Source organism: Corvus brachyrhynchos, unplaced genomic scaffold (assembly GCF_000691975.1).
Source record: "Corvus brachyrhynchos isolate BGI_N302 unplaced genomic scaffold, ASM69197v1 scaffold307, whole genome shotgun sequence".
Classification (NCBI taxonomy): Eukaryota; Metazoa; Chordata; class Aves; order Passeriformes; family Corvidae; genus Corvus; species Corvus brachyrhynchos.
Genome location: NW_008239288.1, coordinates 1547536 through 1564617, shown reverse-complemented (window position 1 = coordinate 1564617; position 17082 = coordinate 1547536). Strand labels below are relative to the sequence as shown.

Here is a 17082-nt window from a genome sequence, read left to right as displayed (position 1 = left end):
CCCCAGAAGAGATGTTGCAGCAGATGAAAGAATTAATCACTGAGAACAATGAGTTAAAAGGTGAATGCATATGTGAGCTGGTCTTGAGATGCAAGAGCCCCAAGTCTCTTCTGAAGCATGTGTTTTGTCCTATGTGTATGAATTTTGTGCTCATTTGTCCTTGCTGGGTAGCACTCGCGTATAAACAACTCTGCAAGTGATAATGCCAGTTTGATAAGACACATCAATAGGATATTTGGTGGCACACATCAGATTGAATTGGTGTAGTAGATTAGGGGGAGAACAGCTCAGTGTAAGGGTGATTTTTTATATATAAACAGTATAGCACTGTGTATTTTAGGAAGTGATGTGAAAAATCTCTTCCTGTGATGTCTTTTCGCTCATCAACCTCTAAAAGCTTTTTTTGGTTTGTATTGTAGAACTGTTGGCTCCATTACAAACATTTTGCCAAAGCTGCATCAGGAGGGGTGGGTACTGTACCTTCCGTTCTTCAAAAAGGAATGGTGGCTATGGCAGGGTACATCTGGGAGAAACCAGTAGCTTTCCCTGAAAATCCTTAATGATTTGAGTCCTTCAGGTGAGATAGATTTGTTTCTGGATCCCAGGAATTTAGGTATCACTTATTTTTTTCTTTAAATGGTTGGAGCAAAACCCAGGGGATCTGAGAATTTTCTGTGTAAAAGACAGAGGTATCTTACTGTTTATATGACAGCATATATTTGCTGTATTGTGGTTTTACACTAGTGTTTAAATTTTTCCTGAATCATTTTTGGGCCTGGTCCAAGTTCTCTGTCTCATAGGTATCTAGCAGGAAAGTTGTTTGTAGAAATACCTCTGGTATTTTGCTAAAAAGGCCTATATAATATAAGATAATGTTCTGGGACATATTTACAGCTGCTGTAACTTGTAACTTGTAGAATCATTCTCCAGACTTCATTTTTTTTCATAAGCTGAAGGATTCATGGACAGTTTATTGTATGACATCAGGACATAATGGAAGTTACTGGAAAATACAAGTATAAAGGATTTTTAAGCAACCAGCTTTGAGTTGTTTACTTTAAAAAAAGCATGTGTAAAATAATTTCATTGACTCTGCTTAAAAATCTTGTAAGCATTTTTCAATAGTAAGGCTGATACTGTTTCACACTGACTTTGTTACATACAGGGAACTGACTTGGCTGTAAGTTGCTTGGTGTATTTTTTCAGTGCTTGCAATTGAATCTTAACCAAATGTTGGAGGAGGGCATTGTTGGGAATAGTTGAGGCATTTGATTTGATAGCATGTGTATCTGTTTCCAGGCAGTAATTTACCAGTCTAGGATGTTTTCCCTGCCAAGTCTCAGTAGTTTCAGAAGCTCAGTTCAGCAGTTTCATTTGGGCTGATCATGTAAATACCACACACAGCAAGTTACCAAATACCTCTTGTGAACAATCCTTTTTGACTTCTTGGTTTAGGAAAAAGTCAAGAAGTCAGTGAGTGTGGGCATGTGATCTCAGCAGTGGATTTAAAGCTATTTATTATAGTGCTAAGGGACTATGATAAGTTTAGTTTTGGCTTGGTATTTGAGGTACGCCAGACAGAGGCTCACATTTCATACCCAATTATTGCCAACCCGTTTGATACTGAAGAATGCTGAGCTCAGTGTAGTGGAAATCTGCTGTTTCATGGACAGTATTACTGTGATTCAATGTCTTGTCTCTGGCTGCCATTTAGAAGCCATGAAGTTGCACAACCAAGCTATGAAGGACCGTTATGAGGAACTTTCCACCTGGAGAGAGAAGCAGAAAGAAGAACGAGAATTTTATGAGTTAAAGTTTAAGGAGGCAAAGCAGTGCTTGCAGGCCAAGTGCATTGAAAATGAACAGCTACAGCAGCAACTTCAGAGCTTAAAGGAAAGAGAAGAAGGAGCTGAAATGGTAAATAAGGAATTGGTTAGATTGACATGCTTATGAATTGAAAGTCTGGAGCATTCAGTCTGTGCTATGATTCTAGGATTCATCACACTGAAAGGTTTGGAGATTTGTTAACATCCTCATTTTTATCCTTAGCTCTGACAAATGGTCTTGACCTGACTTACTCTATAAAGTGAGGCCTTTCAAAATCTAGTAACAGAAAATTATCAGATAATTTACATTTTCATTAACTTTTAATAACAATAATTAAACTTTTTAACCTAATAAATAAGAATTAGCATTTCTTGCTGATTTTTCATTTATTCTTGGATATCTCTTGACTTTATCCTTCCCTTTGCTTGTTAGATTATCTGTCTCTCACGATCATTTAATTGCTTTGTATTGTGTTCCCAAGAGCATGTTTCCAGGGAGAAGCTGACACATAAACAAGCAAAAAAAAATTATGTGCCATCTATTTTTATTTTATCAGTCTTCTTTTATGAAGTCTGAGGTCAGATTAGATCTGTGCTTCTGCTACTCCATTTGAGTCTGACTGAGCTTTCTCTCTGTGTCCTGCCTTTGGCTCTGTTACACATAATTTCTAATGTTGCAGGTGGTTGCACAGTAGCCAGGCAACATTTTGCAGGTGGTACTGAAGGCATCTGTGGGCAAAGCCGATCAAAACAAAACCTGCTTTGTGTTCCACATGGTCATGTGAAAAGTTACTTAACAAGAAGTTCCATGCAGAGCCAAACTGATGCATTCTGGTGTCCGGTACCTCCAGGACTCATGTGGATTCTCTGTTGTCTGATGAAGGATGAGTGTATTAACGTTTTTCTCAACAGAGTCACTAGTAAACTATCCTTTCCTCTCCTGACTGTTTTATGGAACTCAGTAAGAAATGTTTCAGCCTGTAAATCAAAATTGGCCAATAAACTCAGAAGATGCAAGGGGGAGGAAAGTCACGTTTAAATAGTGGGATTGTGTAAGTATTACTTACACAATCTTTACAGACTGAAAGTTCTGTTTCAGGATTGTCAGGAAAATTCAGGATTTCATAAATCATTCAGAATTTCCTAAATCTGGAATTTTTTTTTTTAAGGAAAAGTAGAGGATTTATAATCCTTCTACCTGTTGTAGAACTTGCACTTTGAATGCTTTTCCAGCCTGCTTGAGAAATCTAAAATCTCTCTTTCACTGGAACTGACTCTAAATGCATCCTCTTACAGTATAAGCACAAAATCAGAGGGAGCAAGAGGTCAGAGAGGGAGAGTGCTATTGTGGGATGAGAGACACTGTCAGCATAGAGATAATTTGGAGATTCAGCATAATCATAGCTTAGAATGTAATTCAGACTCCAGGAATTGTCCAGAATTTGCATTGATGGTATGTGGTGTAATAAAGGCATTATCAGGAGGTGGAAGGCTCAGATTACAAAATGAGGAAGAAACAAACTCACAGGGAAAGTTTCATAATGGGGAGCGGCATTCAAATGAGAGGGAAAAATGAGTCCTGCTGGTTATGTAGAAGCTTAAGAGAGGGTTTTGAGTATCCTAGAGAAAGGGAACAGGCAGAAGGCAAAGGAGATGGTCATGATTGGAAGGAGAGAAGTGTGGAAGAATCTGTGAGGAACAGAGACTTTGTAGAAGGGATCTAGGACTTTGTGTGAAAGTCAGGGAATTGAAGAGATTTATACATGGAAATGGGGTACAAAGAAGTTACATGGTGGGGAAAGGCCAAGAATGGGGCATGTGGAAAAACTCGCTGCCCACTGGTCTTTTCTCCCTTGAATCTTAGTTAGATTTGGGAAAATAGGGATATGGGTGAAAAAATGCAATAATTGTGGAGGTTGGCTTATACCCTATGTGGTAGCAAAGGGTATGGATTTAGGCAAAAATTTACATCCTAATTATCTGTGCATTGAGAGAACCAGTCCCATGTTTTCCAGCAGGATGATCCCCAGTGTTTGATTAACTTGGTTTTATAGTTTAGACTTCTTGCTGTTGAGTGAACCAAAACATAGTTTAGAGGTCTGTACAGTGGGTTTTCCCAGGCAAGCCTGAACAGAAAAGAAGGGATGTAGAACACAGTTGTGTTCAGGTTCTGTGCTGCTTGGCTGGTGTTCCCTTTTGGTTGGCTAATGCAGAGTGTGTTTATCCCAGGAGGGCTACATGGCTCCTGAGAAGGAAGTGAGGCAGCTGAAGTCCCAGGTGCAGCGGCTCCAGGCTGAGAAGGCAGATCTGCTCGCCATCATTTCAGAGCTGCAGGTCAAGCTGAACATCTCAGCAGAGGATTCCTTTGTGGAGATTGGGATGAACGTAAGTATAGGGAATAAAAGAAACACAGTAACCTGCAGCCAGGTTTTGTGATTCTTTGGTCTCTTACACTACCTGCTGTGGAACACTTGTGTATTACAAAATGTAGTGGTAAAGTCCTTCCTCTTTAAAGTTCTAAGTAAATTAATTTCATAGATAGTCTCTATTGCACTAGTTAAAAATGTTAAGTTTTTTCTTAGTTGGAATTTCTGGGAACATCTGTGCTATGTTTTGTTAAGGGGCAACACCTGTGCATAGACAGGGGGTATTTTCTTTTGAGAATGGGGCTTACTTCCTACTGACGGATAGGTAGAGATGCAGGCAAACAAAATTAAATGCAAAACTCTATAGAGTGTTCCCTAGAGGCATAAATACGTACTTATTTTGCAGCTCTTGTATCTGGAAAATCTTCACAGGCAAACTGAAATGTGAAAATGCAGGCTTCTGCTATCCTTCTATCCCCCATATCCTCTCTCTGGAAAGTAGAGGTGCAACAAGAAATTAAAATAATTTAATTAAAACTTCTTTGGAGTTGTCAGATAAAACTCAGGGGTGCATTCTTTTTTTTGCTAGAAGGATTCTCCTTTGGGCTACAAAGATCAAGGGGTGGGGTTTGTAGTGGGAAAGAAGAGTGGTTCTTTAGGAGGCAGGAGAGTGATTTCTAGGCTTATATTGAAAGTCACCTGCGGTGCCACTGACTTGCTGTGTGGTGCCCAGTCATCCTCACAGGGGAGAGTGGCTGTGGAAGTTGCTGATGAATGGAGAAAGGGAAATCTCATTGTTGTTCCTCTTCTCTGATCAAGCTGGAAGAGCTACAGGAAGTATTTAAATCAAGAATTTCCAAACATGAAGATGATCTGTAGGAGTTTTTTATTTATCTCTACTGCCATGATAGCAATTCTCCCTGTTTTTCTTCATTCCTTAACTCAAATAAATAAAACTCTGTCCTGCTTAGTACAAATACCAAGCTAATCGTGTTTTTTTCTCTCCTAGGAAGGGGAAATAAATAGAACTGCAAAGGAACATCAAGAGAATAGTGGTGAAATGCCCAGTAATGATGCTGTCTACATGTACGTAGGTTCTTGTGTGATGTGTGTGATTCAGACTTTTGCCTTGGGTTTTGTTTTCAATGTAAGGAGACTTCTTTCTATGAGGAATGTGCTGGAAAATCCTCTTTTTCTTTAGCTTTGCACCCCTCCATTGCAGTAGCTCTACCTTCCTAGCATGTGGAAGCTCTCTGACATTTTTCCTTCCAATTTTTCCTAGCTGACAAGAGGGAATGCATATTCTGGTCAGTTGGCCAGGCATTTATGGACATTCTGACTTGCCAACTCTTCAGGCTTTTAAGGGAGTCCAAACAGAAATGACAAAGATAGACGTTGCAGGGACTTCTTCCTTCCTAATCATTGGAGACCATCTAATAGAGTATCTGTCCTCTACCAAATTATATTGATGTTGGTAAGAGTTAGAGGTCTTGTAGTGTTTCAGATCTGACCCTGTTTGTGTGGGGTTGGTATGAAGTGTATCTATGATGGGGTAGACACACAGTGCAATAATATAGTCCTTGCTTTTCAGGTCACTGGGTTTAAGATACCAGCATTCTGTTCAGGTTACTTCTCAAAATTTGATCTTTACATCAGCTCTAGGACACAAGGGACTTTCTTGCCCCTGGCTGAACCTTTACTCCTCGTGGACATAGACAACTGATACTGTTAAACTTTCCAGTTTGGGTACTGCCCAATTTAGCAGCTAGGTGGTTTTGGCTGAACTCTTATTTACTCTGTGCCTTTGCTTTTGAAAGGGAAGGATATGGAAAATGCTAAGGACATAGCAAGCCAGAAAGCTGTGCTCCATGTACAAGTTGTCGCTTCCTATGTCACTGCAAGGGAGAACAGTGTTTCAATGTAATATCATAGAAACTTGTCCCTCAGGATGCAGTTAAGAAGTTGAAAGAGGAGAGAAAAAAAAGCATTACAGTTGTGGATGAAACTGAGAGAGTTGCTGACCACAGACTGGGCTGCAAGTATTAAGCTTGTTGTTAGTTGTAGCTTGTGAGAACACTGATTATGAGAAGACATTCCCTGTGGGACTTACTTACCTTTGGAGGAGAATCTGGACCATATCTACAAGAACAGGGGACATACGTACCTCTTAAAATATTTCCAGTGTCACCACGTGTCTTTGTCCAGCGCTGAAACTTTAGACGGGTGCTGTTAACAGGTTCAAAGAAATGTGATCCACTCAAGATGGATTTATTTCTGTAAGGGTAGAACTACACTAAAAATCCCCTGATAAAAGTTATTTACTTAAAATATCCTGGCTGAACACTGTCTTTCGGGTATCGAATTTTGCTCACCAGAGGCTTCTAGTTTTCAGGAGCACACAGAAGACTCTGCTTTGCTTTGTTTTCTGAACTACAAAAGCAAAGTTTTTAACACATGCCGTTTTACAGCTGAGACTCTGAAATGCATAGTATAACTTGCCTATCTTCCATATAGTTTGGGGATTTTGACTTTCTGTTTAGATGGCCATAAAAATGGAGGTAATGGAATACAGTAGTTTATCACTTACCCTATTTTTAGGAGCTTTGTATTTGTTCTGGTTCACTTTTCAGTAGCATAATATGATTTTGAGAAGAGCTATAAAATGTGAGGAGTGAAACATTAAAGAGATTTTTTCTGAAAAAGTGATTTCTGATTACCATTTTTAGTAGGATATGCTTTCTTTTCCTGTAAAGGAGCGAGGCAGAGATAAGAAATGTTCCATGTTTTATTGTAAAAAAATGTTTGTAGGAAGAGACAGCAGCATTTTGCAGAAAGGGCTGCAAAATTGGTCAGAATAAGTGCATTGGGTTTTGTATTGTCATGACTGCTTTTGCTTTCCTTGCTTAAGTGCTAAATTGTTCCCCCAGCTGGAAGGGAATTGCCTGAGCCCTTCATTTGCACACAGAGAGGCTGTGGCTACTGGTCTTGGCTTTTGGGAATTGGGAATGAGCTGTTTGCTCAGAGCATTGGTTTTCAGCATTGTGTGAAATGGTGGCCTCTCAGACTGGATCCCAGCATTAGGGTTAATGGAGTGCTCTGCTAAAGGGATAGCTGTTTTTATTTACATCTGGTTTGGTTTGAAGCAGGAGCAAATCTGCTGATGAATCTAAGAATTTGGAGTCTGAGGAGCTAACTGTGAGCCAGCTGCTCTGCTGCCTTAGAAATGAAACTCAGAAGAGGGAAAAACTTGAGAAGGAACTGCAGGATCACAAAGAGAGGTATGAAGTAGGTGCACTGTAACATTTGGAGCTGTTTTCTTTCAGGGCTGCTCCAGTTACCAAGTCTCTGAATGATCAGCAACGAGCTGAAATATCAGTGTGATTTGGATGGGGAAATTCCTGAGCACTAAGCTGTAGTAACATTTTGTGGTTGTCCTTATAGGGATAAACCACAGGTTCTCTTCCATGGGCAAAAGAGAATTTATTTTGATTTCCTGAAGCACCACAGATCAAGGCAAATTGCCCATTTCCCCTTGGATTTGAACTATCCCCAGGTTATTCAGAAAGATATGATGACTAGTTGAGGGTGTTCTCTCCATTCACTCCTCCACAGTTTGGTTTTGTATGAATCATCTCTGTGTGGGGCCTTAACCAAATCACTGTATCTAAAACAGGATTACAGTCCTCTTCGTGATATTGGTAGGCTACATTTAGCAGTATGTGAGCTTGCAAAAGCTCCTTAGAAATGTATAAAATAAGTTTCATTCCAAACTTGTCTAAGAGAGATTTTTCACAGTGAGACCTGCATGAGGGTCTGTCTCAGCTCAGTTCTGTGGATATAAATCAGCATGACTGTTCAGGAGTGGTAAATTCCTCAAGCAGTTCCAGATCCCCACTCCACAGAGACAAAATAAGACTTCCTGGACATTATCTACTATGAAAGGTTGGTGTCACAGTAATTGCTTCTATGTGGTCTTCCTAGAAGAGGTAATGAGCCATAACCAAACAATTTTTAGAAACTTCAGCCCCTGAAAATACCACCGAAAACCAGAGGCAATATTAATCACTGGATTCAGTGAACAGACTGACCTATTTCCAAAGAGCTGGCAGTTTTGGACTGTACCAGAAATCAGTCCCTTTGGACTGAATGTCATGACCTTCACCACACCTGCAGACTTACACATTCATTTTAATTAAATGTACACAGTGTCCTGTGTTCTTCAAGAACCCCCATGATTGTGCAGGTCTTCCTGCATGTCTGTGCTTTCCATTCTGCCTTGTGCTTTTTTGTGGCTCTCATGTTACAGAGAGAGTACATCACTTGCATGAAATCCTTGCATAGTCATGATCTCACCTGAAACATAAGCCAAATCCATCATTATTGGCTCCTTCTGTTTTCCAGACTGTCAAAGCTGGAGAAGGAAACCAGGAGCTGCCTGGAGAGTGGGACACAAACTGAACAGGAAGAAGAGAATTCAGAAGCTGTAAGTACCTGTCCGCAGCCAAGATATAACAACATACAGCTGACCTGTTGGGGTCAGCAACCTCAGGGTCTAGATTTTCTCTTGCACTCATGGAGCAAGGGGCAATTGTCCTGCACAGGAAATGGAAGTGAACGTTGAACTCTCCACTATGTATCTTAGAGATGGTTCCAAATTACACCAGCCACTACAAAGGGGTGGGGTTGGTGGCCAAGTATTAGGGAGACTTGGCATAACTGCAGTTATACCTCATTGCCCTGGCCATGCCCAGTAAACAGAGAGAAATACAGTAATTTCTACCTCCAGAAATCATCTAGACTAGGTGAATTTCCTCACTGCTGCCTAGGTCAGCTTTTGGATCAGAATCCACTGGCAGTACACTGTAAAACAGACTTTAAATGTGGAGCTCATATGGCACCTGCTTTAGGTTTGTTCATTTTTTTAGTGGGATTACACTGGCAGGGCATAACTATCTTGGATTGAGACACAGTTCCAGGCAAAAACTTAGTCCTGATGTTTTCAGTTAAGGGTTTGAAAGAATGCTGGGGTTGGGATTCAGCTCCAGTCAGATGCTTAAACTTCTGTGCTTGCAGCTGTAAGCTTCTGTGTGAGATGAGCATACAATCCCATAGCCTTGGAGATCTTCGTTGGTTCAGTGCAACTGCATAATACAGGCAACGAAGAGTGCCTGTATGTGAGGTGTGTGGGTTTCTGAAGTGCTGCATGGGACTTGGAAATATGCTATGGGACCTGTTGGAGAACTGTGCCCTTCTGAAGGTCAGGGCAAGTGTTTCAAGGCAGGGCTGGATTGGTTAAACAAGACCAGTCTGCAGCTGGGCCAAGGGATGCCCTTCCTAGGGAAAGCAGATGATGACTCAGTTAATTAATGCTTCCCAGTGCTCTTATCTCAACTTTGCCTCAGTTACACCCTGAGCCCAAAGCTCCTCACTGAAGTGCTGATACTGAGGTCAGCACTTGTGCTTGTGCTGGCAGCCGTTTCCATCTACACTGTTGGGTTTCTCCTGAGGCTGTTGTCAGCAGAACTCATGTTACCTGCCCCTGTGGTAAAATGCAGGTCTTTAGTGGGACAGTGTGGGGGGGCAGTGTGGAATAATTGTAAAGCCTTGTAGATGAGACCTTATTACTGAGTGTAGAGTGGAACTGTGCAGGCTGGCTTAGGCTGTTTTCTCTGGATAAAGAGTAACACTTCCTGCTTATCTTTCTTAGCCTGCAGCTTTACTATCTTGAATTGTCCATATGTAATTTTTATTATTTTTCTCTAAAAGGTTGGCAGTGAAGTAGAAACCCTGAACCTGCAAGTTTGTGCTCTGTTTAAAGAGCTCCAGGAAGCCCATGAGAAGTTAACAGAAGCAGAATTGATTCAGAAGAAACTTCAAGAAAAGTAAGGCTCCGAAGAGCAAAAGTTCTGTCATGACACCCAGTACATCCTTGCATGGCAACTCCCACCTGGGGAAACTTACCAGCTCTACAAGTATCAACTTAAATAACTGTTTCGTAGAAGTGCTGTAAAAGAATGCTCCTTCTTTGGAGAGATGCTGAAATACAGCAATTGTCAGAAAATCTGAGCTGCCAACCTAGTTCTACAAATAGAACCTCAGTGCCTTGAATTACAAGATTCGGGTTTTAACCTTTCATGATGTAAAGGCAAATCTTTTCTGTTTTCTCCTTCCTAGAATCAATCCTTATTCTGGCTTTAGGGAAAAAAGCCAAGGGAACTGGTTATGACCTTTTCACTTGAGCTGTCTGGGGTTTTGAAGGAAGTTATGTAGGTTATAAAAGACCCTCACTTTTTTTGCTTAGTCTCCTGTCGAATTCCAGTTCTTTGAGATTCATAATAGTAAGAAAGTAAGTGTTGGTTTTGGTAGCTGTGCTTTCTGATGGTTGTGTATAAACTGATTTTTGTCTTTCTGTGTTCTTCATCAAAATAAGCCTTTAAAGTGGACCACACAAATATTCTTTTTACTATATGCCTAGTGGGAAGAATCCATCAGGAGAGGGTGAACAGGAGAGATCAACCCTTTTTTCCTGTTCTGTCAGGTGCCAGGTACTGGAAAGGAAAAGCTTGGCTGCTGCATCAGAATTGGAGGAGAAGCAGCAGCTAATATATACCATCAAGAAGCTGGAACTTCAGGTGGAGAGTATGCAGGCAGAGGTCAAGCTGGAACAAGCCAAGACACATGAAGAAAAGTGAGTGTGACTTGGTTTTGTATTCCAGGGAGGTATTGTCAGTGAGGACGTGAAATCCAAGGGAATCTGGTCAAAAGGGGAATTGAATCTGAAGTACTACTTTTGTGTCCTGCACCCTTTGAAACTATGTTATGTTTGTAGATTATGAAGTAGAAGTCTGTATTATTTCATCTACTGAACCTCTCACTTAGGAATACTTGAGCTGTCAACTCTGACTTGTATCTTCCTTTAATCATAAAGTCAAAGGTGGAATAGAGCTGGGTGTAACATACAAGTGGAGGAAGCAGAGAAGTGACAACAGCTGTGCCACGGACTAGCAGGGGTAAATGCGGACACATCCTGGAGGGCAGGGACAAGTCAGGTGGTGACAGTGCTGGGAAAGTGACATTAATGAAGAGGTCTGCAATCCCTACAATATGTTTGCACTAGGAGAGTCAAGTGTGTGGTGAAGCTGAGGTAAAGAGAGGCTGTTTGCTTTGGCTCCCTGCTCCCTTTCATGTGTAGTCCATGTAAGGAGTGAAAATGTTGGTCCAAGCTGTTCAGAGAAGTTGAACTTCCTGAAGGACACATCTTCTAGCTGCTGCAGAAGCTGCTTGTTATCTTTGGAGTCTGTGTCTTGTTTTTCTGATGAATTCTCCTTTACCTGAAGTCTGAGTCAAGACTTGGATGTCTTCCTTAGAGGGGTGTTACATTTTTAACAGAATTTGTGAGCTTCAAATAAAAATACTGAGTAATGGATTCTTCAATATGAAATGCAGATGATCACTAAGGACATTCATTGTCACTCAATCCATGGGTAGAGCAGCACACAACTCATTGGAAAAGAGATGTTGAGAAATGGAGCATAACTTTTTCTCACCAGAAATGCAAATTGATTTGCAAGAAGCCAGTAGTGGCTTTTTTTAAAGTTCTAACATTATTTAGATTTCAAAGAATTGTTTCAAACCTTCATCTCTTTTCTTGTCATAAACAGGGCAAGATACAATAACCTCCAGGATTCATATAGCAAACTCCTTCCAGAACTCACTGAGGCAATGAAAAAAATTGATGAAATGAAACTCAAAGAGGTAAATTCATCACAAGAAGAAATCATAATTAATTAGGGGTGAGCGGGAAGGGATGGGACAACATCTCTAGGATCAAATTTGGGCAGGAAACCATTGTCATCCCTTCTACATAATAACATGCAACATAGCAGCACTGCTCTGATAAACATAGATCCTGTGCTGTCAGTTACAGAGAACTTTATTCACACATTAGTCCTTCCATGGTGTAAGGTCTAATCTGCAGTTCAGCATAGAGTCCAGTCCTTAGACAGAAGTGATAGACACATCAGTGTTCCTGCAGCATCATTTAAAAAATTGTGGTAAATATATAAACATTTTTGTATTCTTAAATAGAATGCCTGCCACAATGAAGTCTTGTTAATAACTGAGCCACCATGGAAGTGCCAGATTGTTCTGTGTAATTTCAGAAACTAGGAAAACATCTTTTACAATGTCCACTAGGGAGTTGTCTTTTAACTTGATACAATGTAGTTTGAAAGCTCAAAACTAATCTTTAAGGTAAAAATATCAGTCACCACTGCTGTCTTAGTCCAAGCTCCTTTGGTGACCAAAACTGGAACCTTTTCGAAGGACAGGAGGCGTAAGAAGCAAACATTCACTTTGAGGAGGGTCGTATTTGGAGTTCGTCTCATAATCACAGTTGTTCTTTGCAGCTGAACAAAGTGGATAAAGATGTGGTGGAACAACTGACAGCAAAGGTGGAGTTGGCAGAACAAGCCCTTGCTGCAAAGCAGCTCCAGATAGATGAAATGAAGCAGCTAATTGCTAAGCAAGAGGAGGACCTTGAAACTATGTCTGTGCTCCGTGCTCAGGTATCAGCTCTTCTTCACAAACTGGCTACTTCCCCGATCCAATATTCAGAAACCAGGAAGTATTTAATGGCTCACTCTGGAATACTGAATACGTTTTCTCAACTTCAAAGCATGATTCCCCTTACTTGGCTTGCCTTGCAGATCCCTGCAGAGCCTTTACCCACTATATTCTTGGGCTCTGTAGGAGGAGCTGTGTATGCTGGAGTCTGGCACAACAAACAGAAGTTGGGAGTAGATGTGTATTTAGAACCACTGGCTTAAGAATCACTGCATATGTTTTAGGGATGATTTTACTCAAACCAGCATGTGTTAAGTGACTAAAAAGGGTTTGCCTCACATTTAAGGCACAGAACTGGCATCTTGGCCTGCTTCCACTATCTGAGCCACAGATTTGTCAGTGTAATAAGTCAAGTCACCTCCTCACTGCTTGTCTGTGCCTTGTTTCTGTTTCTGTACAGCAGGGGCAATAGCTGTGTCCCAGGTAAGACACTCGGAGTACCTTTTACAGAGTCCAGAAACAATTACGTCTCCTTCACCTTGTGAGAAGTGCAGGTCTTGGCTTTGCAGTGTGTGGGTGTTTTGAGTAGATGCAGGTTATGATACAGATTTGTAATTTTGACATGTAATATACGAATATACTTTAGTCAAAGTTACAAATTTTCAGCCTGATTTCATTTCTCTGATCAGATGGAGGTTTATTGTTCTGATTTCCATGCTGAGAGGGCAGCGAGAGAGAAGATCCATGAGGAGAAGGAGCAGTTGGCTGTCCAGCTGGCATACCTGCTAAAAGAACAGCAAAACCTTGAGGATCTTAGCCGGTGAGAACAGACTTTGGCTGAACTGCCTTTGCACTGTCCTGTTACTCTCTCTATTGGAGTTGACCAACACTGTCTTGCGAGCATCTCAGTAGAAAGGCAAATAACTTTTCATACATTTCTTGCATAATTTGAATTTAAAAGGAGGAAAAAAGTGAATTGGCTGACTTCTCATTTTAATTTTCTGGTAGAATCTCTGTAAAGTGTGTTAGTTCTTAGTTGGGCGCCTTAGTAAGTTTTCATTTGGGATGATTCATGCTTGGTAAATTCTCCCTGTTGATCCATGTGAGTTTCTTTGGGTTCTGGGCATCAATTTTAGCAGTGAATCTGCAGCTAATCTTGCTGCTTGTGTGCCAGGGATATCTGCTGCTTCTACAGGAGGCAGTGGTGAGTACACAGTTCTGAGTACTGTGGTAGTTGAATCAAGCTACATTTCACATTAACTGTACACTAAGCCCTTTTTCTGGTATAACTTGTTATATAGCTTTAAGCAAATTTGCAGTTTTCCCTGAACAGCTGAGAGTCCTTGGAGCTTTCCAGAGAAGTGTGCCCTAGGTCCCTAGGTGTGTGGCTGCCCAAATCCCGCTGCTGCTGTCAGTTGCATGACCCTGATTTCAGCAGGCCTCTGATCTCACAAAGCAGTGGCATTTCTAGGTCCTCTTTCTGAGCATCAGTTGTGAACTAAATGCATGACCAGCTGACAGGAGTCTGTTTTCAGAGCCCTTGACTTGTTTATTCTCCACAGAACCTCTCTGGCAGAGATGCAGAGTCGCCACGGAGCCAGGATGCCGGATCGGGAGCACTCGCCTCACCTTGTCCAAAGAGGTACTGCAAGCACCTTCTCCAGCTCTCGGGGTCAGGTTCAGGTTAAACCAGCTTTGCTTGGCTGCAGGCAGCTTCCCTCTGGCTGTTCTGGCAGCTGGGTGGCTGCAGAGAGCAAAATCAGGTAATACAACAGGTAATCATTCATCTTGTCTGCTTGCAGGAACCAATAGTCAAGACTGGCAAGAGCAGCAGAATATTTCAGTTTATTCATGTCCTAAATGTGAAGAAATTCTACCTGATTTGGACACTCTGCAGATTCACGTTATGGACTGCATTAACTGAGTGATGCCCTCCAATTCTTCATTTTCTGGAATTTCACCTGCCAAACACTTTGGGTTTCTTTCTTTCTTACTCAAACAATGCTCAGCTCTTATGTCCTGTGAAGGAGTTTTTCAGGGGTTTTCTCATTAATCCAGTGGGAAAAGGGTTATTCTTCCCCTGCCCTGTAGTCACTAATCTTGTTGTAATCTGCTTTAGGGAAGGTGTTTTCATAGATTAACAACATGGATATGCTACAGAACTCGCAGTGTGTCTGCTGCTACGAAATCTTTCAGGAACATTCCCCTGAAGTGCTCTGCTCTATGGCTGCCCTGCAGAACGGGGCTCAATCACTGAAGTTGGAGGAGAGATGAGATATTTGCTGATCAACTCAAAGTACTGTGAGACTGTAAATACTTCATCTCTCATACACTATATACCAGGAAATTAATACATGAAAAAAGCTGTTCGAGAAGCTTTCAGCAAAATGGAATAGTGCTGTATTCATCGAACATTTGAAGTGAGCCCTGCTCTTCCTCCAGATGGCCATTTTATTGCTGCCCTTGTGACCATACTAATCTGATGTTAAATTTTCGATGGCTTATGTAACTTCTTGCTTTAGCCAGATGTGGGTAAGGTTTAAAATGGATCAGCTAGGTCTGATATATGTAGCTCCTGGTATTCTCAAGTCACTTGGTTTTATAGAACTGTTAATTTTTATGATGTTGTCTTAATTTTTCTTTATTATAATAAAAGCATTTGAACTTGTACAGTATTGTGGTAGAAAGATGGATGTAACTGAGATGGATGTAACCTAATTTAAAAAGAGTATAGTGGATTTTCACATATCAAAATAAATCTATTACAATTATAAATTTATCTATGCCTGTGAATACTTGGGAGACTGAAACAGGATTGCAAATTCCTATGTCTGAAAAACTTGTGTATAAAGAACTGTTGCGGATTAGTTCTGTTCTGGCCCTCCCAGGTGCTTTTATCTCGACAAAAGGGAGACAATCTGGTTTTTGCCCTTGTAATTTGTGTAAGTTTTTTACTTTGTCACTGTTCTAATTATCACTTGTAGATTCTGGATTCTTATTTTCAATTACAGCTCGTATATAGCTTCATCCATAATTTCAGGTAACACAAGAGCTGACTATTGTGAAGAGGTATTCATCAGCCTGGTTGCAACCTTCTTCATCAATTACAGGTAGTCCCAGCAGATGCAATCTCTTACTGGCTTTTAATTGTTTCCTTGTGACACTAGGATTTATGGGCTTTTTTTACCCTGAATCCAATTTTATTATGGGAGCTTTGTGACAGTTATGGATTCTGCAATGGTCAAAATCTGATGGAAATTCTACTAGGCCAGAAGCAAACTAACAGAATGACAATAGAGCTGATTTCATCTGAGAAGTATTAACCTTAATGAAAACCCAGAAAATCAGTGTGAAAGGCCGAAGAAGGAATAACTTACACATTCATCAAGTCGAAATAAATAATTTGAGGAGGTTTCAGAGAGAAGAGATCTTAGCACAGGAATACTGAGAGGAAAACATGGGCTTTAGGTGAAGTAGGTCTTGTTAGAAAGATAAGAGTAGGTCTAATAGTACAAATCAGGAGGGGCAAGGAACTCCAAAGAGTAAAGCCACAATACACTGAAACCTGTTCATGCTACAGGGACGATTATTTTTCTGTTGTCATTAGTAACTGCAGTGCAGCAATGAGCTTGAACATCCTCAGAAATATTTTTCACAGAAGTATTTATAGTTGTACCAAAGAAATACTGAACCAAACTACAAAATTCTGTCCACTGCCTGTGACAATAACTGGGATTGAATTTGCTGGTGTAACACAAGCGTTGACATTATTTAGGTTATCCAGATGGGGACAGCACCTACTGTGACCCCTCCCTGAGGCCACTACGCCCAGACACGGGCAACTCTGAAGCTAAATGAGCTTACCCAGAGCCTGTATCAGGAATAATGTGTCCAGCAGGACCAGGGATGTCATTCTTCCCACTGTGCTGGGCACTGGTGTGGCCACATCTTGAATCCTGTGTCCAGTTCTGGCCCCTCAGTTCAAGAAGGACACTGAGGTGCTGGAGCATGTTCAGAGACGGGCAACAGAGCTGGTGAAGGGGCTGGAGCACAAGTCTGATGAGGAACAGCTGGGGGGGGCTCAGCCTGGAGAAAAGGAAGCTATGGGGGGACCTTTTCACTCTCTACAACTCCCTGACAGGAGGGTGCAGCCAGGTGGGGGTCGGGCTCTGCTCCCAGACAACCAGCGACAGGACGAAAGGATACGGGCTCCAGCTGCACCAGAGAAGGTTTAGGTTGGACATTGGGAGGAATTTCTTCACAGAAAGGGTGATCCCAACCTCATCAATCAACACCCCGCCATCGCCCCCCCCCTCAGCGGATAC

General features: G+C 41.3%; 1 protein-coding gene across 2 annotated transcripts; it reads left to right on the top strand.

Moving 5' to 3' along the window:
• The first annotated feature begins 6 nt into the window (after nt 1-6).
• On the top strand, nt 7-15536 carry OPTN (optineurin). Of its 2 annotated transcripts, none has more exons than XM_017740404.1 (13): nt 7-60; nt 1715-1917; nt 4056-4211; nt 5202-5278; nt 7339-7470; nt 8594-8675; nt 9959-10074; nt 10731-10880; nt 11854-11947; nt 12601-12759; nt 13447-13577; nt 14320-14399; nt 14560-15536. In XM_017740404.1, exons 1-13 carry the CDS (start codon nt 12-14, stop codon nt 14679-14681), a joined length of 1551 nt encoding a protein of 516 aa, XP_017595893.1. In that variant the 5' UTR covers nt 7-11; the 3' UTR covers nt 14682-15536. The 2 variants fall into 2 exon arrangements, with proteins under 2 accessions (XP_017595893.1, XP_017595892.1); XM_017740403.1 differs by having other exon boundaries at nt 7336-7470.
• The last annotated feature ends 1546 nt before the right edge of the window (nt 15537-17082 follow it).

Excerpts from the sequence above, each read along its gene's own strand:
- OPTN (XM_017740403.1), top strand. The coding sequence starts at position 12 with ATGTTGCAGCAGATGAAAGAATTAATCACTGAGAACAATGAGTTAAAA. Across the intron at positions 1,918-4,055 it reads GAGAAGAAGGAGCTGAAATG|GAGGGCTACATGGCTCCTGA; the intron begins GTAAATAAGGAA and ends TGTTTATCCCAG. Across the intron at positions 13,578-14,319 it reads AACCTTGAGGATCTTAGCCG|AACCTCTCTGGCAGAGATGC; the intron begins GTGAGAACAGAC and ends TATTCTCCACAG.